At 42.6% G+C, this 26,683-nt stretch overlaps 1 protein-coding gene across 1 annotated transcript in view; it reads left to right on the forward strand.

Moving 5' to 3' along the window:
- Positions 1-26,447, forward strand: part of msna (moesin a) — a 51,302-nt gene extending 24,855 nt beyond the window's left edge. Inside the window, exons 3-14 of the mRNA XM_037533386.1 lie at positions 6,788-6,883; positions 7,599-7,721; positions 9,423-9,574; positions 10,083-10,166; positions 12,228-12,374; positions 15,976-16,072; positions 16,264-16,427; positions 20,379-20,509; positions 20,661-20,821; positions 21,348-21,440; positions 25,226-25,456; positions 25,799-26,447. Of these exons, the coding sequence (XP_037389283.1) occupies positions 6,788-6,883; positions 7,599-7,721; positions 9,423-9,574; positions 10,083-10,166; positions 12,228-12,374; positions 15,976-16,072; positions 16,264-16,427; positions 20,379-20,509; positions 20,661-20,821; positions 21,348-21,440; positions 25,226-25,456; positions 25,799-25,963 (1,644 nt within the window). The 3' untranslated portion in view covers positions 25,964-26,447. The remainder of the gene's footprint in view (positions 1-6,787; positions 6,884-7,598; positions 7,722-9,422; positions 9,575-10,082; positions 10,167-12,227; positions 12,375-15,975; positions 16,073-16,263; positions 16,428-20,378; positions 20,510-20,660; positions 20,822-21,347; positions 21,441-25,225; positions 25,457-25,798) is intronic.
- The last annotated feature ends 236 nt before the right edge of the window (positions 26,448-26,683 follow it).

The following is a 26,683-nucleotide window of genomic DNA, read 5'->3' on the forward strand; positions in this document are numbered from 1 at the left end:
TAGTTACCTCAGTTACCCATAGTAACTTCACAGCTACCCCATAGTTACCCCCAGAGTTACCCATAGTTACTTCAGAAATACCCTATAGCTACTCCAGAGATACTCTCTATCACAGAGTTACCCATAGTTACTTCAGAAATACCCCATAGTTACCTCAGTTACCCATAGTAACTTCACAGCTACCCCATAGTTACCCCCAGAGTTACCCATAGTTACTTCAGAAATACCCTATAGTTACTCCAGAGATACTCTCTATCACAGAGTTACCCATAGTTACTTCAGAAATACCCCATAGTTACCTCAGTTACCCAAAGTAACTTCACAGCTACCACATAGTTACCCCCAGAGTTACCCATAGTTACTTCAGAAATACCCTATAGCTACTCCAGAGATACTCTCTATCACAGAGTTACCCATAGTTACTTCAGAAATACCCCATAGTTACCTCAGTTACCCATAGTAACTTCACAGCTACCCCATAGTTACCCCCAGAGTTACCCATAGTTACTTCAGAAATACCCTATAGCTACTCCAGAGATACTCTCTATCACAGAGTTACCCATAGTTACTTCAGAAATACCCCATAGTTACCTCAGTTACCCATAGTAACTTCACAGCTACCCCATAGTTACCCCCAGAGTTACCCATAGTTACTTCAGAAATACCCTATAGCTACTCCAGAGATACTCTCTATCACAGAGTTACCCATAGTTACTTCAGAAATACCCCATAGTTACCTCAGTTACCCATAGTAACTTCACAGCTACCCCATAGTTACCCCCAGAGTTACCCATAGTTACTTCAGAAATACCCTATAGTTACTCCAGAGATACTCTCTATCACAGAGTTACCCATAGTTTCTTCAGAAATACCCCATAGTTACCTCAGTTACCCAAAGTAACTTCACAGCTACCACATAGTTACCCCCAGAGTTACCCAAAGTAACTTCACAGCTACCACATAGTTACCCCCAGAGTTACCCATAGTTACCCCAGAGTTACCCATAGTTACTCCAGAGTTACCCACAGTAACTCCACTGCTACCCCATAGTTACCCCCAAGTTACCCATAGTTGCTCCAGGTTGCGGGCTCGGTGGCGCTGAGCTCTGCCAGGTTTGTCTGTGATGTCAGTGTTGAGTGGTTTTCAGTCTGTCAGATGAACTGAAGTAGCTGTGCTGCAGCTGCAGAGCGACTGGAGACGCAGCGCTGTGGAAACCCCCCTACACTACCGTTTCCTTCCACCACGGCCTGCATGCACTTTCACTCTCTGTCTCACACTCGCGCACTCTCTCTCTCACACACACTTGTGCGCTCTCGCTCACTCACTCACTCTCGCTCTCACTCACTCACTCACTCTCGCACTCTCACACTCTTTTGCTCACACTCAATCACTCTCGCTCTCACACACTCACTCACTCACTCACTTTCTCACACACTCGCGCGTTCTCACTCACTCTTTCTCTCTCGCACTCTCACACACTTTCGCTCACACTCACACACTTTCGCTTTCACACTCTTTCTCTCTTGCGCTCTCTGTCTCACAATCGCGCGCTCTTGCTCTCTAACACATTCTTGCTCGCTCACTCTCTGTCTCTCACACACTCACACGCTCTCGCTCTCTCTCGCTCACTCACTCTCACACACTCTCTCTCGCGCTCTCACACACTCTCGCTCACACTCGCTTGCTCTCGCTCACTCACTCTCACACACTCTCTCTCGCGCTCTCACACACTCTCGCTCACACTCGCTTGCTCTCGCTCACTCACTCTCACACACTCTCTCGCTCACTCTTGCACTCTCGCTCACGCTCTCACACACTTTCTCTCTTGCGCTGTCACACACTCTCACTCTCACACACTTTCTCTCTTGCGCTGTCACACACTCTCACTCTCACACACTTTCTCTCTTGCGCTCTCTGTCTCACACTCGCGTGCTCTCGCTCTCACACACTCTTGCTCTCTCGCTCACTCACTCTCACACACTCTCTCTCGCGCTCTCACACTCTCGCTCACACTCGCTTGCTCTCGCTCACTCACTCTCACACACTCTCTCGCTCACTCTTGCACTCTCGCTCACTCTCACTCTCACACACTCTTTCTCTCTCGCGCTCTCTCACACACTCTCGCTCTCGCTCTCACACACTTGCTCACACTCGCTCGCTCTTGCACTCTATGGCTCTCACACACTCTTTCTCTCTCATGCTCTCACACACTCTCGCTCACACTTGCTCGCTCTCGCACTCTCGCTCACGCTCACACACTCTTTCTCTCTCACGCTCACACACTCACTCTCACACACTCTCACACACTCTTTCTCTCTCGCGCTCTCTTACACACTCTCGCTCTCACACACTCTCTCGCGCTCTCTCACACACTCTCGCTTTTGCTCTGACACACTCTTTCTCTCTCGCGCTCTCACACACTCTTTCTCTCTTGCGCTCTCTCACACACTTTCTCGCGCTCTCTCACACACTCTTTCTCTCTCGTGCTCTCTCACACTCGCTCGCACTCACGCTCGCTGTCACACTTTCTCTCTCATGCTCTCACACACTCTCTCTCTCGCGCTCTCTCACACTCTTTCTCTCTCGCGCTCTCTCTCACACACACTCGTGCTCTCTCACACTCTTTCTTTATTGCACTCTCTCTCACACACACTCGTGCTCTCTCATGCCTCAAGAAACGCTGAGCCAGAGGTGCCGTATGGGCGCTCAGCTGAAGAGACCTATTTTTCATCAACTCGACATTATTAGCTTGAAGGGAAGTCTTTCTCTCTCTTCCTCTCTTCTTTTCCCCTCCCTTCATCGGACTTCCCTTTTTCCATCTTTCCTTCTCTTGCCAGCCCCCCCCTCCTCTTACTCATTCCGTCCGTCGCCTTGCTGCAGTCGCTCACTCAATCGCGATAATGACCTGCTTTGTTCATTTCACGCGTAAACACAGAGCGGTCATTCATCCTCCAGTCGTCTTTTTAAGGACTGTACTGAATCATGTTTGATCACTTCCTCCTCACTGTGTTCAGCGCACGGCTCAACCACAATCGCATCTGCCCATTTTCACGTTTCTGATTGTCTGATACGCTGTGACTCTGGAGGAGGCCACACCCCCCTTTGATCTTAGGATACTTCGGTGGTTTTTTGGTGCTGAACAGGTTCTGGGATGATTATTATTCTGCACTTGTATGGTTCTTCAAGAAAACTGCTCTATATAGAACCATGAACTCTCAAAGAACCTTTTGCATGATTAAAGGGTTCTTCAGAATGTATTGTAGATGGTTCTATATAGATTCAGAAAAAGGAGAACCGTTTTTGGTGCTATGGAGAATTTTTATAAAGGTTGTGTATAGAACCATCTACAGCACATCAATCTGCAGAACCCTTTCATGAGTGAGAGAGAGAGAGAGAGTGATGAAAAGACTTGTGCTGTTTACTGAACACATAAACACAGCTGTCTCCTCTCTTCCTCTCACTCTCTTACCTCTATCACATGCTCACTCTCCTTTATTCTCACATTCTGTCCATCCCCCACTCGCTCTTCCTCTCTCACCCCCTCATTGACATGCCCCCGTTCTCAGTGCCAAGAGAACCCTCTCATTCTCATGCCCTCTCTCCCTCTCTCACACATTCTCCCTCTCTCTCTCTCTCTCTCTCACACATTCTCCCTCTCTCTCTCTCTCTCTCTCTCTCTCTCTCTCTCACATTCTCCCTCTCTCTCTCTCTCTCTCTCTCTCTCTCTCTCTCTCTCTCTCTCTCACACATTCTCCCTCTCTCCCTCTCTCTCTCTCTCTCTCTCTCTCTCACATTCTCCCTCTCTCTCTCTCTCTCTCTCTCTCTCTCACACACATTCTCCCTCTCTCTCTCTCTCTCTCTCTCTCTCTCTCTCTCCCTCTCTCACACATTCTCCCTCTCTCTCTCCCTCCCTCTCCCCTTCTTTCTCTTTCTGTCTCTATCACTGTTTCTCCTTTTTCCTCATTCTCTCTCACAGACACAACACTGTCTGACTGTGTAAAGAGTTCAGTCATGATTTGCTCCAAACGTGCGCGCACACACACACACACACACACACACGCACACACACATGCACACACGCGCACACACACACATGCACACATGCACACACGCGCACACACACACGCACAGTGCTAAGAGTGCTGGTGTGTGTGAAGCAGGGGGCTCTGATATGGTGACCGTGCTTAACTAAACCCACCGATACTGCATTACACAGCGCAGAGTAACGGCCCTCACACTCACTTCTGTTCTGACTCACTGTTTCCTGTCTCGCTGAGGCGAGAAGGGAGGGGTCTCTCTCTCTTCTCTCTCTCTCTCTCTCTCTCTGCCCTTTTCTCTCTCTCAGTTTTCAACATATAGTCTCTGACCTTTTTGACACCAGAAGCAAATGCACAAAACGAAGTTGTGCAACATTTACGATCTCTGCACTGTTAGAAATGAGGTCAGCTCAGAACGATACAGTAACTGATTACATGGGCTTTTGACTCAACTTGAGGCCACAAGAACATTCACACCACGCAAACTGCTTAGTTGAGTCAAAAGCTCTCTTCATTTTTTAGTGCTGCACCTCAGTTTTTTATACTCAGCTTCCCCACCAGCCAGGACTGTCTCCATCACCCTGTCCTGCTGGACATTCCTCCTCTTGGATATTCACTTACGGATAGCTGTGGCATCGCTGGGGTTCAAACTCACAACCTCCTGTTGGCGTGACGGCTTAGTCCAACTGGTTTTGTGTCCATAAAAGTTTAGCAGTCTGATATTTCATTCCAGCATGAGGAGGTTGTGAGTTTGAATCCCAGCAATGCCACAGCTGACCCACGTCTGGAAACCCAAAGGGAAATATGCCAGATGGGACTGTGTGATAGAAGGAGTGCCAGCTAGTGGGGGAGTTGAGTAAAGAATGATTTTTGATCATTGATCATAAAGTTTGATTTTGTTTATCTAACTTAGTCTACGTTCACAGCAGGTGTGGGGACAAGAGCCTAATGTGTGGCCACAACTTAGCAGATCGTGGGAACGTTATAATTAAGTCTGTTATACAGGTGCATATTCAAATAAACCTCATTATTAGAAATATATTATTATTATTTATCACTGATTACACTCAGTCCAGAGACCCCTGAAGCCACAGTGATGGTCAGACTGTTATATTTTAGAGGCGCGGTCCGAATGTTGTAAATGTTGTTTACTCTCCGCGTAACGCAGTGAGGAAGTGAAGATGAGCTGCAGGATCCATGCGACCTGTAAAGATCTGCTCTGACAGGCCGAGTCTCTGGAGGAGTTTGTGTTCTGTGTAATGAGGCGATATCTGCACTGCATTCCTGCACAGCTGAGCTCCGCCGGGTTAAATGACATCAGATTTCGATAACGTTCACCGCGGTTTAGGAGACGTTACTAAATAATTCATAGTAGTTTCTGCGCCATTCACAATAGTTACTGAATAACTTGTAGTTACTGAATAATTCATAAAAGGTACTGAATAATTAATTAGATACAAAATACTTCATAGTCTTTAGATTTTAGTGGGCTAAAGTGATCTGTGGTCAGTCTTCAGTGGGTTAAACTGATCTGTGGTCAGTCTTCAGTGGGTTAAACTGATCTGTGGTCAGTCTTCAGTGGGTTAAACTGATCTGTGGTCAGTCCTCAGTGGGTTAAACTGATCTGTGGTCAGTCTTCAGTGCTTTTTGCCTGCGTTTGGCAGGTCAACAGAATCGCTCATTTGGAAATTCCTGCAATTACACTTCCACCCCTCCGGCGATCAGATCCCCCACACAGCACATTTACCGTGTCATCACTGTGTGGGTTTGTGTGTGTGTGTGTGTGTGTGTGTGTGTGTGTGTGTGTGTGTTAGAGCTCGGCCTTCAGTTCGTGACCCTGTTTAACATAAGGGGGAAAAAACAACCTCTACAATGATGCCAATTTGTGCTAGCGCCTCTGTAGGATTTCTAATAGTATGTTAGCACTAAACAGTTTCGAGCTTTCTAGCTCAGGGGTCGCAGGCCAAATGTTAAGAAGAGGCATTTTGTCCTTTCAACACAAATCAAGCCACTTTGACTGACATTTTTAACGTCCATTTGGCAGTCTTGGCTGTAAATCTGTCTCCGTGTGTGCTGATGGACTAATATATAAAACTATAATATAAATGAAAACACAGGCTAAATTTGCTCTGCTTTAAGCTTTAGGCTCAGCTATAGCTGCTTTTCTCACATCTCCAGCAGGAAACTTTTCTTGTAAAATGTCTTTCAAAGTTTGACTTTTTACGAAGTCGCTTCTCATTCGCCAGCTTCTTGTGCTAATTTCCTTGGGAGAATTCAACCGAGAAGCTGGCGAATGAGAAACTGATTTCAGGCTCGTGACTTTTTAGCGGTTGTCGGTTTTTCATTGCAGATTAAACGTATCAGGAAACCAGCTGGAGTGATTTAAAAAAAAAAACAAGTCCATTCGTCTCCAAATGATCGATGTTCGTCTTAAATCTCTCTCTTTGCCGTTTCGTAGCTACTAGCTGGGCGAGACTGTTGTCTGTGTTGCTATGGTGACCAGCCGTCTGCGCTGATCTTCAGGGTTAAAGGGTGAATCAGCAGTTCTACATTAATATTTAAGACCATTTACTGTTAAACTGTGTTGAAGGATCAGCAGAGCTTCATTTTACTGTATTTTACTGTTTACTGTAGCCGATCCCTGATCTGGTTCTAATCTGAACATGTTCTAAATGAAAGAGTTTGCCGTGTAAACACTGCGTAGTGTTTTTTGGCCTCATGGTGCCACGTGTCTGTCTGTCTGTCTGCAGGTGGTGAAGACGATCGGCCTGAGGGAGGTCTGGTTTTTCGGACTGCAGTATCAGGACACCAAGGGCTTCCCCACCTGGCTCAAACTCAACAAGAAGGTGAGAGTCTGTCAGAGAGGGAGACGAGGGGGAGAGAGGGGGGGGGGGGGGGGTGGCGATGAGAAAGAGAGAAGAGAGAGAACTACTGACAAATATTTAGTATCTACTAAGAATTATTTAGTATATACTTTGAATTATTCAGTAACAACTATGAATTATTGAGTACCTTCTGATAATATTTAGTATCTACTATGAATTATGGAATGACTACTGATAAATATTTAGTATTTACTATGAATTATTTAGTATGTACTTTTAATTATTCAGCAACATCTATGAGTTATCGTGTAGCTTCTGATAATATTTAGTAGCTACTATGAATTATAGAGTAACTACTGATAAATATTTAGTATCTACTATGAATTATAGAGTAACTACTGATAAATATTTAGTATCTACTATGAATTGTAGAGTAACTTCTGATAAATATTTAGTATCTACTTTGAATTGTAGAGTAACTACTGATAAATATTTAGGATCTACTTTAAGTTATTGTCTTGTGTTATATACCTTTCCTGTACAGCGGTGCACTTTCATTCTTCACTAAAAGCCCAAATGTATCAAAACATTTTGGTGACACGGTTTGTGAGGTGGACATGTGTTAAATCATTAGACACTGAAGGTGCGCTGAGGGAAGGTGGACAGACAGATGGTCCAGAGAACGGAGATAGAGGAGAGGGAAAGCCTTAAGCTGCGATTTTCCTCTGTTTCCTAGGTGACGGCGCAGGATGTGCGCAAGGAGAGCCCCCTGTTGTTCAAGTTCAGAGCAAAGTTCTACCCTGAGGACGTTTCTGAGGAGCTGATTCAGGAGGCCACACAAAGACTCTTCTTCCTGCAGGTGTGTAGATGCAGCGACAAAGAAGAAAACACTGGATCTATTGCTGCTCTATCTCTGTGATTATGGCCTGCTGTGAAGGTTCTGCTCCCCCTGGTGGTCAGAGATAGAGCTACAATGTCTGGTCAACGGCATATATACATACATATATTTTATATCACACATTAATCCATCCATCCATCCATTTTCTAAGCCGCTTCTCCGTCAGGGTCGCGGGGGGGCGCTGGAGCCTATATATCACACATTAATCCATCCATCCAGCATGACTATAGACTATTAATGTCACAGTAGACAGTGAAAAATGTATAGCAGTCAGTGAGTGATTAATAGCAGCTCATGATCGTTTTACAGACTTCATCTGTGCTTATATACTTTAAATAAAGTTTAATGCCTTAAATTGCAGGTGTATTATTTAGGTATTAATCTAAATACCTGTTACTCTATCTGCTATGAATTAGTCATTATCCACTGTGAAATATTAAATATCTACTATAAATGATTCAGTACATGCAAGGAATTACTCAGTAACTCCTATGAAACATTAAGTACTATCTGCTATGAACTAAACAATAGCTGCAAACATTTATGAAATATCTATTATTAAATATTTAGTATACACTTTATTTTGTAATGTATTTACTTAATTTACTGTATATACTGAATACTTTAACTATTCACTATACTTATGAGCATTCAGTACATATGACTTATTTAGAAACTACTAAGAAATATTCAGTGTCTGTTAATAAAAAAGTAGTATATACACTTAATTATTAGAGTATCTAGGAATTATTCTATAAATATTATTAATTATTTAGTATCTACTGTAGACTATTCAGCATCTACTATGAATTCTTTAGTATCTACCGTAAATGATTCAGTATGTACTGTCGATTATTCAGTACCTATTCAGTGTGATTTATTCAGAAATCCAATCAGTCAGTAACTCTTAATATTCAGGATCTACTATGAATTATTTAGTATCTACTGTGAATTATTCAGTAACTACTAATAATTTGTTATCTACGATGAATTATTCAGTCTCCACTGTGAATTATTTTGTGTCTACTAGGAAGTATTTATTCAGTATCTACTAGGAATTATTTAATAACAACTATAAATTATTTGGTATCTACTATGAACTATTCATAATAGTAATAATGATTTAGTATCTACTGATAATTATTTGGTATTTACTATGAATTATTCAGGAACTAGTAATAATTATTTAGTATCTACTAATTATTTGGTATTTACTATGAATTATTCAGGAACTAGTAATAATTATTTAGTATCTACTGATAATTATTTGGTATTTACTATGAATTATTCAGGAACTAGTAATAATTATTTAGTATCTACTGATAATTATTTGGTATTTACTATGAATTATTCAGGAACTAGTAATAATTATTTAGTATCTACTGATAATTATTTGGTATTTACTATGAATTATTCAGGAACTAGTAATAATTATTTAGTATCTACTAATAATTATTTAGTGTCTACTATGAATTATTCACTTTCTACGAGGAAATATTTAGTGACAACTATAAATTACTTGGTATCTACTATGAATTATTCAGGAACTACTAATAATTATTTATTATCTACTATGAATCGATCTCTGCAAAACGTATCCTAGTGTACTTTCAGACTGCGTTGTGTGTGTTTGTGATAAACGTGTATCTGTACGTGTTTCAGGTGAAGGAGGGCATCCTGAATGATGACATTTACTGTCCTCCTGAGACTGCGGTGTTATTGGCCTCCTACGCTGTTCAGGCCAAATACGCTGATTACAACAAAGATGCCCACACACCTGGATACCTGACCAACGACAAGCTGCTGCCTCAGAGGTCAGTCTGAGTGTCAGAGCTGCAGGCTTATTGTTTATTGTGACGATGCAGGTTTTTCATTGTGCACCAAGCACTAGATAATTCTAGATAATTCTAGATAATTTTCATGAATCAAAGCTTTTAACATCTTCCAGAATACATAAATTATTTTAGTATATTTCGGGCCAGGCTTGTCATAAATGTGTGCATCTGAACGTTTTTATCACCCAATTTGTCACCAAATTTAGCCTGTTGGTCACATGGGGCGACTGATTTTTAACAAAATAATCACAAATCCTGAATTGATTGTGAATAAAATTGTGAAAATGTACATATACACACCAACATACCTCAAAGTTTTAAGCATTTTAACTCTAACGTACCAAAAATTAGCTGTTATCGTCTCATCAAGGCTCTCTTGAGTGTTTGTAGTTAATTGAAATCTTGCGCTTACAATAAAATCACAATAAGATACTTTGTCCATGTCGTGCAGCCCCAGAGTTCATGTGTGTAACACTTGTGTTTGCAGAGTTCTGGAGCAGCACAAGCTGAATAAGGAGCAGTGGGAGGAGAGGATTCAGGTGTGGCACGAGGAGCACAAGGGCATGCTCAGGTACCAACATACACACATCAGCATAACTCGGTATGGTTTATAGAGCACATTTAACACACTGCGGTGTCAATCAAAGTGGCTTACAAGTGATGAAATACAAAGATAATTCAAATTAAAATGTAAAAAGACATAGGAGACTAGAAATAAAACAAAAGATTTTTATTTATTTATTTATGGTACTGTGCGAAAGTCTTAGGCACCCAAGACACATTTTCAGAAACTATTTATTTGTGTAGTTTGTGCTTATTAGCTGAGAAAAGTGTTAATATAAAAAGTGTTAATATTTGAATATACAACATTTATAGAATATTAATAATAATTTTATATATAAAATAAATAGTGATGTTCTGGATGTTGTTGTGTTTGTTTCCCCATCTCCAAGCCTCTCCTCGAGGAAGCCCAGTATTATATGTAGTTAAAAAGCAGCTCCTGGTTTGACCAATCAGTGCTTCAGTAAATTGAGCTCATGATTTAATTGATGATATTAACGAGTCTCTGTGGCGGCTGTGAAGGTGTCCAGGTGTTTTTTTTTTTTTAATTTTTTACACAGTAATCAGATTTCTGCTCTTTACAATCAGCAAATAAACTAAATAAAGAAAACGCGATGAGGTGGCTTTTTGTTAAACATCAAGTCACTTTACCTGAAAACGAGAACGTACATCATCTAGAGGATGAAGAATATTTAAATCCTTCATTCTGTCAAGCATGTATTCGGTTTCATTTTCATCCAAAAGTGTTTTGCTGCGTCTCTCGGCGACGCTGCTCGCTTATTTCCGGTACCACCGTCTGTTTTCACATGCGCAGACTGAGGAATCTGAAAGAAATCAGAGTAAGAGTTGCATGCACTGAGAAATCTGATTACTGGGGATATATTAATAATATTTATATACAAATTCAAATATACAAGATAAAATCATTAACAAAAATCCAGTAAAAAAAAAAATACAACCAACAATATAGTAAAAGTAATACAAAAGCCAAAAAATAGTTAAATGCTAAAGTAAAGAAATATGTTTTTAGCTATGTTTATTTAAACAGTGACGAATGTTTATTGTTCCATATAAATAGCTCTTTTTAATTTTCATACGTGGAATATGGAGAAGCAGCACTAGATATTTTAAAGTTTGATTTGGAACATCCATCAGCATGTGTGAAGGTGCTAAAGTATTAAAAGGCTTAAAAAGTAGCAGTAAATCTTTAAAGTGGGTTCTAAAGTAAACAGGCAGCCAGTGGAGCGACTCTAAAACTGCCCTAAAATTATCCTGTTTGTAGTCTGTAATATAAATCCATAAAGTATTTAATAAATACTTTTATACATACTTTATACAACAGTTAGTTCCAGAAATGAACCAAATACCATTCGCCAAACTAAACGGGCTGTAAGAAGCTTTACAGACCGGCTGGAACAAAACAACATTAATACTGATCTGGACAAACTGACCAAACTGAGCTGAACCTGATATTGGGTCAGTTTTACGGCTCAGTCTGATTTGGTCTGACTCTGAAGATCAGACACGTCTGGCGAATGGTGTTGGGTTCATTTCTGGCTGATTCCAGGTTGTTCAGCTGTTCTTCTGTCACAGCTGCTGACTGAAAAGCTGCTCAGTGGAGACGACAGTTTGGGAATTTAGTGTAAAGAGCTGGAGAACGAACTGCCGGCTGAGCAGCGAGTGGGCGGAGCTCGTTACTCTGACATAGCAACGAGCTGCTCGTTAAGGAGCTATAATTAGGAGGAAGGAACTGAACATTAAAACATATTAAACATATTAAACATTAAATATTCACGGCCAGTTTATTCATTTCTTACTGTATTTATTTAACTGCTGTATTAAAGCAGTAGAACACTCAAGGAGCGTTATCACCAATAACATCACGGCTGTGATGATCTATGGTGACCAAATCACAGCTGGGATGGTTCGCGATAACACACTCCCTCTCAGGTTCTACTGCTTAAATGATATGGGACTCTTTTGGTTCCTGCAGTGCGAGCAGTGCAATAACTGAATGTGTTGAATGCAAATTTATTCTGTGAAAGTTTTACCTTGTTTGTGTGTGTATCAGAGAGGACTCCATGATGGAGTATCTGAAGATCGCTCAGGATCTGGAGATGTATGGAGTGAACTACTTCAGCATCAAGAATAAGAAAGGAACCGAGCTGTGGCTGGGCGTGGACGCTCTGGGCCTCAACATCTACGAACAGAACGACAAGTATGAACTCCACTCTTCCTCTTTAGCATCTTCATCTCTTCTTAAACTCTCCTTTAAAGGGTGTTCATATCACATGGTCCTCATGTGTTTCATATCTAAATGCTCCGTTATCTTCGTCACTATGTTCCTAAACCAACTTCACCAGCTGTAAACTCTCTGCACGCCGTTTCACATGAGACTCCGATGTGGACTGAATGAAGAATGAAGGGGTTCCGGCATGATGGTCAGTCCATAGTGATTTCCTGAGTGTCTGGCGGTCAGTTTCACACAGAATGTAGACGGACACACGAATCCACCAGCCCCACATGGTGAGAGGCAGATGATGTGTATCTCAGCCCCTCTTCACAGGCTCATAATTCCAGATGAGAGTCATGTAGGATCTAGTGATAAGATGGAATGGAAAGGGGACTCTACAGATTCAGGAAAGGTTTCAACTGGGTTTCTGTGATGGATCATCACAAAGATACAGACACAGATATAGAAACAGAGACTTTGATTGCTGGGTGAGTTCATGGACCCCAGAGAGTTATTTACCCGAACCTTAGCGGCTCCTGTGTGAAGTGGTCCACTGCGGAGTGCATGCATTCCTGAAACGGAGAGCATCACAAACTTAACGTCAGTTTCTCACAGAATTCCTCGTCTTGTTGTCTTGAGGCGCTCAGAATTTGCGTCACAGCATTGCTGTTCCTCCCCGCAGCATCAAGAAACGCCGCTCCTGTCAGGTTCTTTTAAAGTTCTTTAAAAGACGGAAAAACTTTGATTTTAATTTTTTTTTCTTTTCATTTATTAGAACTGGAGATGCTTCTCTCTCTCTGCTCTTTGCTCCCTAAAACAAAACGAAACGTTCCATAAGTTTTGCTTCAGACCACATTGGCCTTTTTTTTTAATCATCTGTATCTTTTAACTTTTCAAATCATTTTAAACCAAATACTCCTAAGCCGCAGTTCACTCCTCTGCTGGCGGCACCATATTCATGAATCTTCGCCGGCACGCAATGAACTTTGGGATATGTTGGCTGCCAAAGGATCCATTCATTGATCCTTCTTTGCCATGGAAGAGAAGGACACATTTCTCGGCCGCATATATGTGACGCAATCGGCCGTCAAATGCAGCTTCCGAAGGACGCAGCCCCTGAAATGGGACCCAGTTAGCGTCTTGAGTCGTAAATATCAAACATGTTTGATAATGTCAGAGGATCTCTGATCACTTCAGAGCAGATCAGGGGGATAAAGATCTGTTTCTCTTCTCACACGACCAGATCATCACCACCGTCAGCCGCTTCCAAAAACCGCTTCAGATTCATGGCTAAAAAAACGTGTAGTTTCGGCCTGGATTTACGTGGATACCAAGAACAAAAGGAAGGCACTACAACACGGTTCTACTCGAAGTTTATATCCAGACTAAAAGGTTACTCACACACACTGTGTATGTTTTGCTCAAACTTCTTAAAGAATGTTTCACGTTGCAAAGTTTGCCTGGCCCACTGACGAACTCCCGCTCCTCACAGTCGCCGCCTCCTCTTCTGCCGTAAGTGGACACTTGTGTAAAGTAGTTGTGACGCACATTCAAGCGGCGGGTCGAAGTGGGTGAAACAAAAAGGACTTAAAACTGTCCAGAGGAGTCAGACTCATTGTAGATAATGGGTCACATTACACTCAGTGCAATGCCAAGTGGGTTCAGAGTTTATTAGGCCATTGACACGTCAACAAATCCTCATAAATGGGTTTATCTTCGTTTAAGGTACAAATGAACAAAGTGAGCACGTATCACCCACAAAATAGACCAAACGGTCAGGCTAAAGTGAGTCAGTGCAATGCAAGACAACTGAGGATGCCTCGTATTTCACACAAGGTGATTTAGCAGAGCTCAGAGAACGCATAGAAGATTGCACAAATATGAGGGAATTCATGTTTATCTTTAGTCTGAGCTTTCAGCTGCTCAGCTAAGAAATACACTCCAAACACTGCAATATATTTTAGAATGAATAAATTGTCATTTTAACCAAATGTATTTTAACATACTTTTCATTTTAAAACGTATGTGGAAATATCACACATCAAACAATAAACATTTTTTGTCAAATCCGTTTGAAAATGTACGGAAATGACCCAAAATCCTGTCTAATCTAACCTTTAGAAATTAATTTGTATTCCAGTATCTTCATTTTAAATATGACCAAATGATCCTTTAACATGACAGAAGCGAGTGCTGTAGGTATTGGTTCTCTGTGAAAAAGCAGTTATGGTTTGATATCTTGTTTATCTGAAATACATTGTGTGCAAGTCTCACTGCAGACATACCTGGTTAATGGAAAGTCAGTGCTGTTCATTCACCTCATGTGTATTTATGTCTGTCTGTAAGCTTTGATTAAAATTACAGACAGTTGAAAAAATAATAATAAATACATTTTAGCCATTTTCATACATAGCAAAAATACACCGATCAGGTGTAACTTTATGAGCATTTTTACACTCATTGTCCATTTTATCAGCTCCACTTACTGTATAGCTGCAGTGGTGGTCAGTGTTACTACAGTGCTGAGAATGACCCACTCCCCCAAATAGTACCTGCTCTGCGAGGGTCCATGGGGGTCCTGACCACTGAAGAACAGGGTAACAGAGTATCAGAGAAACAGATGGACTACAGTCTGTAACTGTAGAACTACAGAGTGCAGCTATACGGTCAGTGGAGCTGATAAAGTGGACAGTGAGCGCAGAAACAAGGAGGTCCTCATAACGTGATGCCTGATCAGTGTGTATTTGATAAATACACTTGGAATATATTTTGGGCATATGGGTAAACATTACTCTGCAAGGTCATTTATCATTAAACGTCATTTTAAAATGGAAGTTCGCAAATACAGGAACAGGCTGGTTAATAGATTCAACATTGGGGTTTTTCAGAAAAGTTTAATCCAAAACTGTTTGACCTTCAGGAATGTCTCTTAATATGCTGCCGCTATTGTTCTCACTGAAGAGGGTTTTTACTCTTTTATCAGAAGAAGTACTGCTTAGAGATGGTTGCTAGGCAGGGACGGATTAAGGACTGTGTCAATCATTCTTTTGCAGATAGTGCATTATAGTCCAGTTGATGGTTTTACTTTAGAACAAGACACCCTAGACCTAAAGGTTCAGAGTAGAGAGCGATATCAGTGCTTGTTTAGCACAGAAATCCATTTCAAACGCTTCCTGAATCTGTGGAGCCGCCCTTTCCATTCCATCTTATCTCGAGATCCCACGAGACTCACAAACCCGGAGTTATGAGCCTGTGAAGAGGGGCTGAGATACACGTCATCTGCCTCTCACCATGTGGAGCTGTATGTCCATCTACATTCTGTGTGAGATTGACCAATAGACACTCAGGAACCACTAAGAACTGACCATCACACCGGAAACCCGTTCTTCATCAGTCCACGTGTGAAACAGCATGCAGAGAGTTTACTGAAGCTGCTGCAGCACTTTTGGAAAGTAGTGATGAAGATAAGGGAGCTGTATTCTAAAACCTAAGGTTTTAACCATATCTAGATCACTGGACTGTACTACACTGTACACATCATGCCAGATGAGAGATATCAATGCTTTTTCTCCTGTGCCATTTTCAGGATGACCCCGAAGATCGGCTTCCCCTGGAGCGAGATCAGAAACATCTCCTTCAACGACAAGAAGTTTGTCATCAAGCCCATCGATAAGAAAGCGCCGGTAAGTAACGTTAAAAATGGAAGATGTATTTATTCGTGTGGAATCACTGTGTGCATTTACCTCGAGCAAATTCAGTGCACCATATTGCTCAGTCTGCATAAAGAAAGTGACGTGAAAGTCGACAGACTGTAGAACTTTAGTCTCTCCCTCTTTATGGGCAACAAACGTAAATAAACATTACCGCATTGCAGGACTTTGTGTTCTACGCCCCTCGCCTGCGCATTAATAAGCGTATCCTGGCTCTGTGTATGGGCAACCACGAGCTGTACATGCGGCGCAGAAAACCAGACACCATCGAGGTTCAGCAGATGAAGGCCCAGGCCAAGGAGGAAAAGAACCACAAGAAGATGGAGAGGTAAAAAAAACAAATCTTTTTCAGTTAAATTATCAATTAGTTATTACTAAAAATACAAAAGCACTGCTCACTGTTTTGCAAAATAAAAGGAATGAAATACTAGTTACTACTTAAATCAGAGCTGTAAGCAGATTTTGTGCACTGTACAGCTGAATACAGAGTCCCCGATGTGAAACTTCTCTTATGAGGCATTAAAAACGTTTTTGACTAACAGCGCCCCCTTGTGGAGGATTCATAGGCTGCCAAACGTGAGAGAGTTGCAGTCTGAAAAACAGTGAGAAGTCCTTGAACAGCTTTTTAAAATTAGTATTCTATTTGTTGTCAGGCTTCAAATATTGATCAATATGTACTGTTTTCTCAACATAGGCCCATAAATAACGAATCAGCATACATTTCATTCCTTAAAAGGCTCAAACACATTGTAGGATTTTGGGACCATGGCCATTAATGCTTTTTACCATTTTTACTGTGATGCATTTTACACACTGCAGTTTTGTACTAAGAGTGAGTCTAATTATCATGTTTGAAGTAATTTTACAGGCTAGCAGTTCAGGATACAGTTGCCTTTGAGTTGTGCATGTGGGTTTTTTTGTAACTGGTCATTTACCTGAATAGTTTAGTTACATGTTCTCTTCGCAGGATTCAAGCCCAGTGCAGGAAACACTTGTTGGGCTTGTAGTGCTACATTCCCATTAATCTAATTATGACACTTTGTTGCAAAAACACAATCGTGACAATGATAGTGAGAAAAATCTAGGTCTGCATGTGTTCTGACAGGATTAACGAGCAAGAAATGTTGCATTAGAAACAACTAAAACCAACTTCCACTTCAGAATTATTAACCAAAAAATAAGTGACATTTTCACTGCAAACCGTTCTAGCACCATCGTTGATTCCTAAATGTTGCTGGTGGTGGTGGTCCTAGTGCTAGCATAGCTAACAGGCTAACAGCTCAACACAGTTTCCCTCCTTCCCCTAAAATTTGCAATAGAGCTATGAGGCTAATGTAGCTGACAAGTAACGGAAGCTTAAAGGACTTGGGGATGTTGTGTCTTAACGCAGTGTGTTATGGGTGAGCCGCCATTGTGGCAGGGTTTGTCAGTCTAGGCAGGTTTAGAATAGTTAAAAAACGCTTTTCTACCTGCATTCCTTGATTTTGGCTGTAGCTTATGGTCTCACTAAATATGTTTGCTGAGATGACTAGCATGTGCATCTGCATGACTCAGGTCACAGATCAGATCAAAATCAAGGAAAACAGATCAGAATGGAAGGTTAAGTCAGATGCAGCTCTGGTTGATCAGCACATATGAAGCATAACAGTTTGCAGATGAACAACAAACTCATTTTATATTTCAATATTATTCAAATTTTGACTAGGCTAGCAACAGCTGAGCTGCATGTTGATAGTGAGTGAAATATGACCATCAATGACTTAAATCTGCCAGTGGCCGAGTGAAATACGGCGTAACTGAGGTAAATCTGCCAGTTACTGAGTGAAATACGGCGTAACTGAGGTAAATCTGCCAGTGGCCGAGTGAAATACGGCGTAACTGAGGTAAATCTGCCAGTTACTGAGTGAAATACGGCGTAACTGAGGTAAATCTGCCAGTTACTGAGTGAAATACGGCGTAACTGAGGTAAATCTGCCAGTTACTGAGTGAAATATGGCATAACTGAGGTAAATCTGCCAGTTACTGAGTGAAATACGGCGTAACTGAGGTAAATCTGCCAGTTACTGAGTGAAATACGGCATAACTGAGGTAAATCTGCCAGTTACTGAGTGAAATACGGCATAACTGAGGTAAATCTGCCAGTTACTGAGTGAAATACGGCATAACTGAGGTAAATCTGCCAGTTACTGAGTGAAATACAGCGTAACTGAGGTAAGTCTGCCAGTTACTGAGTGAAATACGGCGTAACTGAGGTAAATCTGCCAGTTACTGAGTGAAATACGGCGTAACTGAGGTAAATCTGCCAGTTACTGAGTGAAATACGGCATAACTGAGGTAAATCTGCCAGTTACTGAGTGAAATACGGCGTAACTGAGGTAAGTCTGCCAGTTACTGAGTGAAATACGGCGTAACTGAGGTAAATCTGCCAGTTACTGAGTGAAATACGGCGTAACTGAGGTAAATCTGCCAGTTACTGAGTGAAATACGGCATAATTGAGGTAAATCTGCCAGTGGCCGAGTGAAATACGGCATAACTGAGGTAAATCTGCCAGTTACTGAGTGAAATACGGCGTAACTGAGGTAAATCTGCCAGTGGCCGAGTGAAATATGGTGTAACTGCAGTAAATCTGCCAGTGGCCGAGTGAAATACAGCGTAATTGAAGTGAACCTGCCAGTGACTTGGCAAAATATGGCATAACTGGGGTGAATCTGCCAGTGGCTGAATGAAATATAGAATTAACTGAGGTAAATCTTCTAGTTGCTGAGCTAAATATGGCATTAACTGGGATAAATACTTTATAATTGAAGTAAATCTGTCAGTGCGCAAGTAAAGTACGGCATTAACTGGGCATTAACTGAGGTAAATCTGCCGGTGGCTGAGGGAAATAACCTTTTGTAGACTATTCATGGGCCTCAAGTGATTTAAATCTTTAAACCTACTTAAAGGAACAGGCACTTAAGCCTCACACCAGCTAGGAAAATTTTTAGAATGGAAGAGAAGGTAAAGTTAGCATGTCCAATTATATAGTTGTCTGGCATCCCTCTGGTGTTGATTAAGATTCACTACCATTTCAGTTGATTCGATATGAAGCCTGAAAACCTTGAACAAAACCGCTGTATGCCTGTCAATATGCCACAATAAGCCATAATGCAGTGTGTTGTACATTTCCAAGCCCTGTGCTCGACCAGTTTGCATAGTGCTGACTGCTTACTTCCCTCATTATATGCCTGCATTTCTCCATGTTTACAGATAACAGTGTCATACAGTAAGAAACCACACAGTCAAGTCTATGAGAGATTTGATACAGGTCTGTGACTGAGGAATGCAGTTAGCACCATGCTAATCGGTGTGGTATAAACATCCATTACTTGTAACCTCATTGCTGCAGTGCTAAAAACTAATCAAACAAAATGTTAAACACCAAATATAGTGGGTAAACATTCATATTGGACAGTTTCCGTTGGCTATTTTAACATTATCAATAAAATTATTAAAATAATGAAAAAATGAAAAGATAAGGCGCTCTCAAAAGAGCTCCTCGACGGCTCATGATACAGTGCACACTGCATGCCCAACTAGCCCGACATTGCGGTGTACAGCACACACACAGCTGTCTGTGCGGCTGAGTGATGGTTTGTTTTGAGCATGTGTGTAAAAGGCTGATATATGGTGCGCCACATGTTTATGTTTGCTATTGTTTCACAGCTGGACGTTTCACAATGCCTGGAAGAGCGAGCGCCCTTTCACACACACATATATATCATCGCTGTCAGAATCAGAAAGCTCCCAAACGGTAACTTCACAGGAGAGGGAGAATACGCTCTTAGCTCTGAACGGGAGTCGATGGAACAGGAGTTTCTTTTCAAGTAATTTAGGAGCCCTTCTGGTCCATTTATGGTCCAGTTTAACACACCGTACAGCGTAGCTGGCAAATCTCAAATCCTGTAAAAATGAATGGAGGTACAAGGTTTTGTTCCAGCAGCACTGCTGTGTCTGATCCACTTGTACCAGCACAACACAAACTAACACTCCATGGGTCCATGGGGGTCCTGACCACTGAAGAACAGGGTAACAGAGTATCAGAGAAACAGGTGGACTAGTCATTGTAGTGTGTGTATATATTTTGGTGCTATATAGAAGGATTTTCAAAATGGTTATATATAGAACCATCTACAGCATGTTCTCCATCAATCTGAAGACCTTTTAATCATGCTAACTAAAGAACCCTTAACAAAGAAGAGCATATATATGTAAATGCTTTTTACGCTCATTCTACAGGGCAATGCTGGAGAACGAGAAGAAGAAGAGAGAGCAGGCGGAGAAAGAGAAGGAGAAGATCGAGAAGGAGAAGGAGGAGCTGATGGAGAGGCTGAGGCAGATCGAGGAGCAAACCAAGAAAGCACAGCAAGGTCTTCAGTCTCACTGTGTTCATTCCCCCCCACGGCGTTCATATATCAGCGCAGACGGTTCCTTTAAGCCTCTGCAGGGGGCCGATGTTTACGTTTTTGCGTATTAATGTAATTTGTGTAAATACGTGTGGTGTTGTGTGTTTTTGTGCAGAGCTGGAGGAGCAAACCCGCCGGGCTCTGGAGCTGGAGCAGGAGAGGAAGAGAGCGCAGGAGGAAGCCGAGCGCCTGGAGAAGGATCGGCGCCAGGCCGAGGAGGCTAAGCTGGCCCTGCTGCAGCAGTCCGAGAATCAGATGAAGAACCAGGAACACCTGGTCTGTTACTACAGCAGCACACACGCACCTACACAGGCACACCTAAGACTCATACTCTATGATGCATGAAATCCGACATAAATGACTGCATTACATATAAGTACATGGGTGGTTCTCCGTTTGGAGTGAGAATTCAGGAGAATATATTTTTTAAAAATCAAGTTTTTTCCAAAACTAAAATGATCTTAATACGTCCATCCATTAACATCTCCTATTTTCATATAAGGATGTTTTACAGGTCACTGGTGTTGTATGCATATGGTATAACACCATATTGCTCACCATGGCAACTGCAGCCCCCTTTAACACTCACCATAGTAACTGAATCCCCCCTGAGTCGCTACGGCAACCGCGCCACACCCTTAACAGTCACTGTAGTGCATTGGCAACACCCTCTAGGTTGCTGTGGCAACCGTGTAACACAACACTCCAGGTCGCCATGGCAACGTCACAGCCCCAGAAACCACAGCAGCTTGGCGGGTCTTTGGAAAATGTGAACGGGCTGACGTTCTGTTTGTGTTTTCAGGCGACGGAGCTGGCAGAGCTCACCTCCAAGATCTCCCTGCTCGAGGACGCCAAGAAGAAGAAGGAGGACGAGGCACTGGAGTGGCAGCAGAAGGTGAAGAAAGAAAACATCCGTTCCCTTAAAAACATTCCTTCTTTGTCCATCTCGGTCTTCTCGCATTCCTGTAGGAGGATTGTTATGCGGCTGATTAAGGTTTTAAGATTAAGATCTTTTTTTGACCAGAAGCCCTGGATTAAAAGTTCAGGACAGTTGCTGGAAATAAAAATGAGCCCAGCAAAAACAGCAGTGATCAATGGATTATACATCTATACCCTATGTTGCTGTATAGTGAACTGAAAGGGGAACTCCATCGATTTTTCAGAATTTCTGCATAATTAACTGGTTCTGATGTAAACAAAGCCGTTCAGAGCGGTTTGGTGTGAAACGCTCCGTCGAAGAGAAACTTACCGAGTCAGAATTATTCACAATGGTGATGATAGGAACCAGACGTCCACCTCTAAAAGCTCCCTCACAGAACGTTCCTACATGAAATGGTTATGAATTCGCTGCCTGATGAGGCATGGTGGAGGGATACATGCAGGGCGCTGTGCGGCAAAATAGTCCCCAAAGAAAACTTATTTCAGATTTTCCACTATTTTCCATCATCAGCATTCCATGTAAGATCAGAAGACTCGTGTAGGTTCTCTGGTGGTTCTGGATGGTAAATAAAACGCCTATATCTGTGTTGTAGTCATGACAACGTCTGGTTCCCATCACCACCACTGTAAAGACATCTGAACCATTTCACATCAAACCGCTCTGAATCTCTGTTTCTCAAATGCTGATTTGTACAGAGATTTTTAATAAATTGGTGGAATTGCCCTTCACACTGTTTCACTATATAGTGATATTAAGGTGTCTTTTTTTAAAGGGGCAACATTAAAATATATAGCTATCACTACACCTGCCTGCTCACCTCCTTATAAGAAAACAGCTGTAGGACTGAATGAGATTTTAAAATCATTTGATCTGGAGGAGAAATGACGGTCTAACAGTTCACTAAACATCTCCTTCCAGGAAAACCAGCCCAGCAAGAACAAAAAGTGATAATGAAATTAAAGCCTCTTTTCTCTCTCTCTCCCTCTATCCCCTTGCTCCCCTCATGCTCCCTCTTTCTCTCTCTCTTCCTGTCTTTTCTCACTCTCTCCCGTCCTCCCATTTTCCTCTTGCTTCCTCTCTTTGTCCTTTCCTCTTGTTTTCCTCTTGTTTCCCCTCACTCTCCCTCTATCCCCTTGCTCCCCCCTCTGTCCTCTTGCTCCACCTCCCCCTCTCTTTTCCTGCCTTTTCTCTCTCTCTCCTCTCGTTTTTTTCTCTTGCTCCCCCCACCCCTCTCTGTCCAACCCCATCCTCTTACTTTCCTCTCCCCCCTCTCTCTGTGTGGTCTGTTTATAAAGGTCCAGAGCTGCAGTAGCCTTGTCCTTTCATTCACCCTCCTCCCTTTAACTGTTCTATTTCTTTCCTTTTCTTTTCGCCCGTTTGTTTGGGAGGGCGTGCTCCCTCCCTCGCTCCGCTGGGGAAATCCTGCAGCGCAGCCACTCAGAGAGCAGCCTGGGTCTGCGCCGAGTCTGATCCCCGCGTCTGATCCCCGCGTCTGAGTGAATAGAGCTCCATTCAGCTCTTACATAATGGCAGGATTCGGCTCCTGTTCACTACAGACAGCATCCCGGGAGAATTCCGCTTTTCCAGCAGCGGCGCTGTGATGTACACGGCCCCAAAATCAGCCACTGAGGGAGTAAAGATTTCAATACAGTATTGAAAATTGGTCAGTACGCCCCTCAGTTCATCAGAGCGTCTCTGATTCGACTCTGATTAAAAAAACAATAGGCAAAAGTATACAAAAATACCAATATTAGACCCTAAACAGACGGAAGAGGCCAGTTTTGATAAATAATACAATTCATAGTAATAATACTCTATTACTTTAGCACTTTTCATACACAAAAGCAACTCAAAGTGCTTTTCATTCAGACAGCGAATTTAAGGAAATGGACTTCAGAAATGTCAAAAATGCAGGCAGTAACAGCTTCGAGAAGCTGCTGAAAGATTTCTCTGTAAATTTCTCTTTCGATACAACAATAAAAAAAAAGATTTTTAAAAAATAAACAGGGGTTTGGGTGGAGCATATCAGAGTAAACTCGACAGGGTGGGTAGACTCTCCCACACTAAAATGACGGCCTTTTTCTCATCTTTTATTTTTCCTGTGCCAAACCAACCTGTGTTTAACATGTTGCACCCCAATGACTGCAGTTCTGTAATTGCAAAACTGTCCTGCAGATGTCAGTATGTGCATACAGTCACATTGCAGTGAACGATCTCTGGGTACTCTGCATTGTTCAGTGGTTCTTCAGATTGATGGAGAAGGTTGTAGATGGTTCCATTCATAAGATTTTTTTAAAGGGCTTTATTAAGTACCAAAAAAAGTTCTTCTGTTGTCTCAATGTCAAGCCTATAACAATACAAGAAGCCTTTTTGGTGCTATATAATACCCTTTACAAAAATCTGAAGAACCGTCTGATCTGTCTGATGAACCTGTGTTGTGATATTTCCTGCTGTGTCCTCTTTAGGCCACTGAAGTGTAGAAGGATTTCTGACAGTTGTTTTGTTCCCCATCGTGACTCCTCTTTAGGCCACCGTAGCATAGAAGGATTTCTGACCGTGCCGTTATGTTCCCCGTCGTGACTCTGGGCTCTGTGTCCTCTTTAGGCCACCGTAGTGTAGGATTCCTGAAAGTGTCTTTTTCTTTCGCGTTGTGACTCTGGGCTACATGTCCTCTTTAGGCCACCTTAGCGTTGAAGGATTTCTGACTGTCTTTGCTCCCCATTGAGACTCTGGGCTCTGTGTCCTCTTTAGGCCACCGTAGCATAGAAGGATTTCTGACCGTGCTGTTATGTTCCCTGTTGTGACTCTGGGCCATGAGTCCTCTTTAGGCCACCGTAGCATAGAAGGATTTCTGACCGTGCTGTTATGTTCCCTGTTGTGACTCTGGGCCATGAGTCCTCTTTAGGCCACCTTAGCGTTGAAGGATTTCTGACTGTCTTTGCTCCCCATTGAGACTCTGGGCTCTGTGTCCTCTTTAGGCCACCGTAGCATAGAAGGATTTCTGACCGTGCTGTTATGTTCCCCGTTGTGACTCTGGGCCATGTGTCCTCTTTAGGCCACCGTAGCATAGAAGGATTTCTGACCGTGCTGTTATGTTCCCTGTTGTGACTCTGGGCCATGAGTCCTCTTTAGGCCACCGTAGCATAGAAGGATTTCTGACCGTGCTGTTATGTTCCCTGTTGTGACTCTGGGCCATGAGTCCTCTTTAGGCCACCTTAGCGTTGAAGGATTTCTGACTGTCTTTGCTCCCCATTGAGACTCTGGGCTCTGTGTCCTCTTTAGGCCACCGTAGCATAGAAGGATTTCTGACCGTGCTGTTATGTTCCCCGTTGTGACTCTGGGCCATGTGTCCTCTTTAGGCCACCGTAGCATAGAAGGATTTCTGACCGTGCTGTTATGTTCCCTGTTGTGACTCTGGGCCATGAGTCCTCTTTAGGCCACCGTAGCATAGAAGGATTTCTGACCGTGCTGTTATGTTCCCTGTTGTGACTCTGGGCCATGAGTCCTCTTTAGGCCACCTTAGCGTTGAAGGATTTCTGACTGTCTTTGCTCCCCATTGAGACTCTGGGCTCTGTGTCCTCTTTAGGCCACCGTAGCATAGAAGGATTTCTGACCGTGCTGTTATGTTCCCCGTTGTGACTCTGGGCCATGTGTCCTCTTTAGGCCACCGTAGCATAGAAGGATTTCTGACCGTGCTGTTATGTTCCCCGTCGTGACTCTGGGCTCTGTGTCCTCTTTAGGCCACCATGGTCCAGGAGGATCTGGAACGCACCAAGGAGGAGCTGAAGAATAAGGTTGTGACGGCTCACGTCCAGGAGCCGGTTCACGGGGAGAGCGACCATGACGAGAGCGACGAGAGCAGCGCCGAGGCCAGCGCTGAGCTGACCGCCGCCGCGGCCTACAAGGACCGCAGTGAGGAGGAGAGGATGACCGAAGCCGAAAAGAACGAACGAGTGCAGAAACACCTGCTGGTGAGAGAGAAAGGCAGACACAAACACAAATGTGTGCAAACTATTAACTGGTTCTCTTAATAATGCGTTCTTTTTTTTCTTCATTTCGTTTTTTTCTTTTTCTCTTTTTTCTCTCCCTCTTTCCCTCCCACCTTCTCACTCTTGCTCTCATCTTCGCCATTTCCTTCATCTCTTTTCTTTCCCCCTCTCCCTTATTCTATCCTTTTCTTCCTTCCCTCTCTCTTTCCCTGTCTTCCTCTGTCTCCCACTCTTCATTCTCTCTCCCTCACTCTATCCTTGTTTCTCTGTCTTTTCTCTCTATGTCTTGTTTTCTTTCTCTCTCTCCATCTTTCTCTCTCTCAGGCTCTGAGTTCAGAGCTGGCTAATGCTCGGGACGAGACGAAGAAGACCCAGAACGATATCATCCACGCGGAGAACGTTCGGGCGGGTCGGGATAAGTACAAGACTCTGCGGCAGATCCGCTCCGGAAACACCAAACAGCGCATTGACGAGTTCGAGTGCATGTAAAATCGCAAAAAAAATAAAAATAAAAATAAAAAAGGGCCAGCAGGGGGCACCACAGCCTGCCTCTCACCACCAGCCTCCACACACCTGCACACAAAACTACAGTACCCACAATCCACTGCTTTAGCAGCACCGCCAGCCGAGAACAGGCTAGAAATCATGGTGAAAACATGAGAAAACCCTATTAGAGCTGGATTAGTTTTACCAGAGGAGGCTGTGTTATGTTTGATTGGCTGATTAGTTCAGGATAAAGTGTCTGTCTGATACTTCAACATATTGTAAAATATTGCCTATATTGTGACAATATTGCCTATAGCATCTCTAATTCACAGCCTAATTGCTTATATGAATCAGCTGCAGCTAAAAACTCCACACACTGCAGATTCATACCGGATTAAAATCACTCCACAATTATTACAGTCAGACTGTAAAACTACACACACTGCAGATTCATACTGGATTAAAAATCACTCCACAATTATTACCGTCAGACTGTAAAACTACACACTGCAGATTCATACTGGATTAAAATCACTCCACAATTATTACAGTCAGACTGTAAAACTACACACACTGCAGATTCATACTGGATTAAAATCACTCCACAATTATTACCGTCAGACTGTAAAACTACACACACTGCAGATTCATACTGGATTAAAATCACTCCACAATTATTACAGTCAGACTGTAAAACTACACACACTGCAGATTCATACTGGA

This window comes from Pygocentrus nattereri, chromosome 23, assembly GCF_015220715.1.
Source record: "Pygocentrus nattereri isolate fPygNat1 chromosome 23, fPygNat1.pri, whole genome shotgun sequence".
Classification (NCBI taxonomy): domain Eukaryota; kingdom Metazoa; phylum Chordata; class Actinopteri; order Characiformes; family Serrasalmidae; genus Pygocentrus; species Pygocentrus nattereri.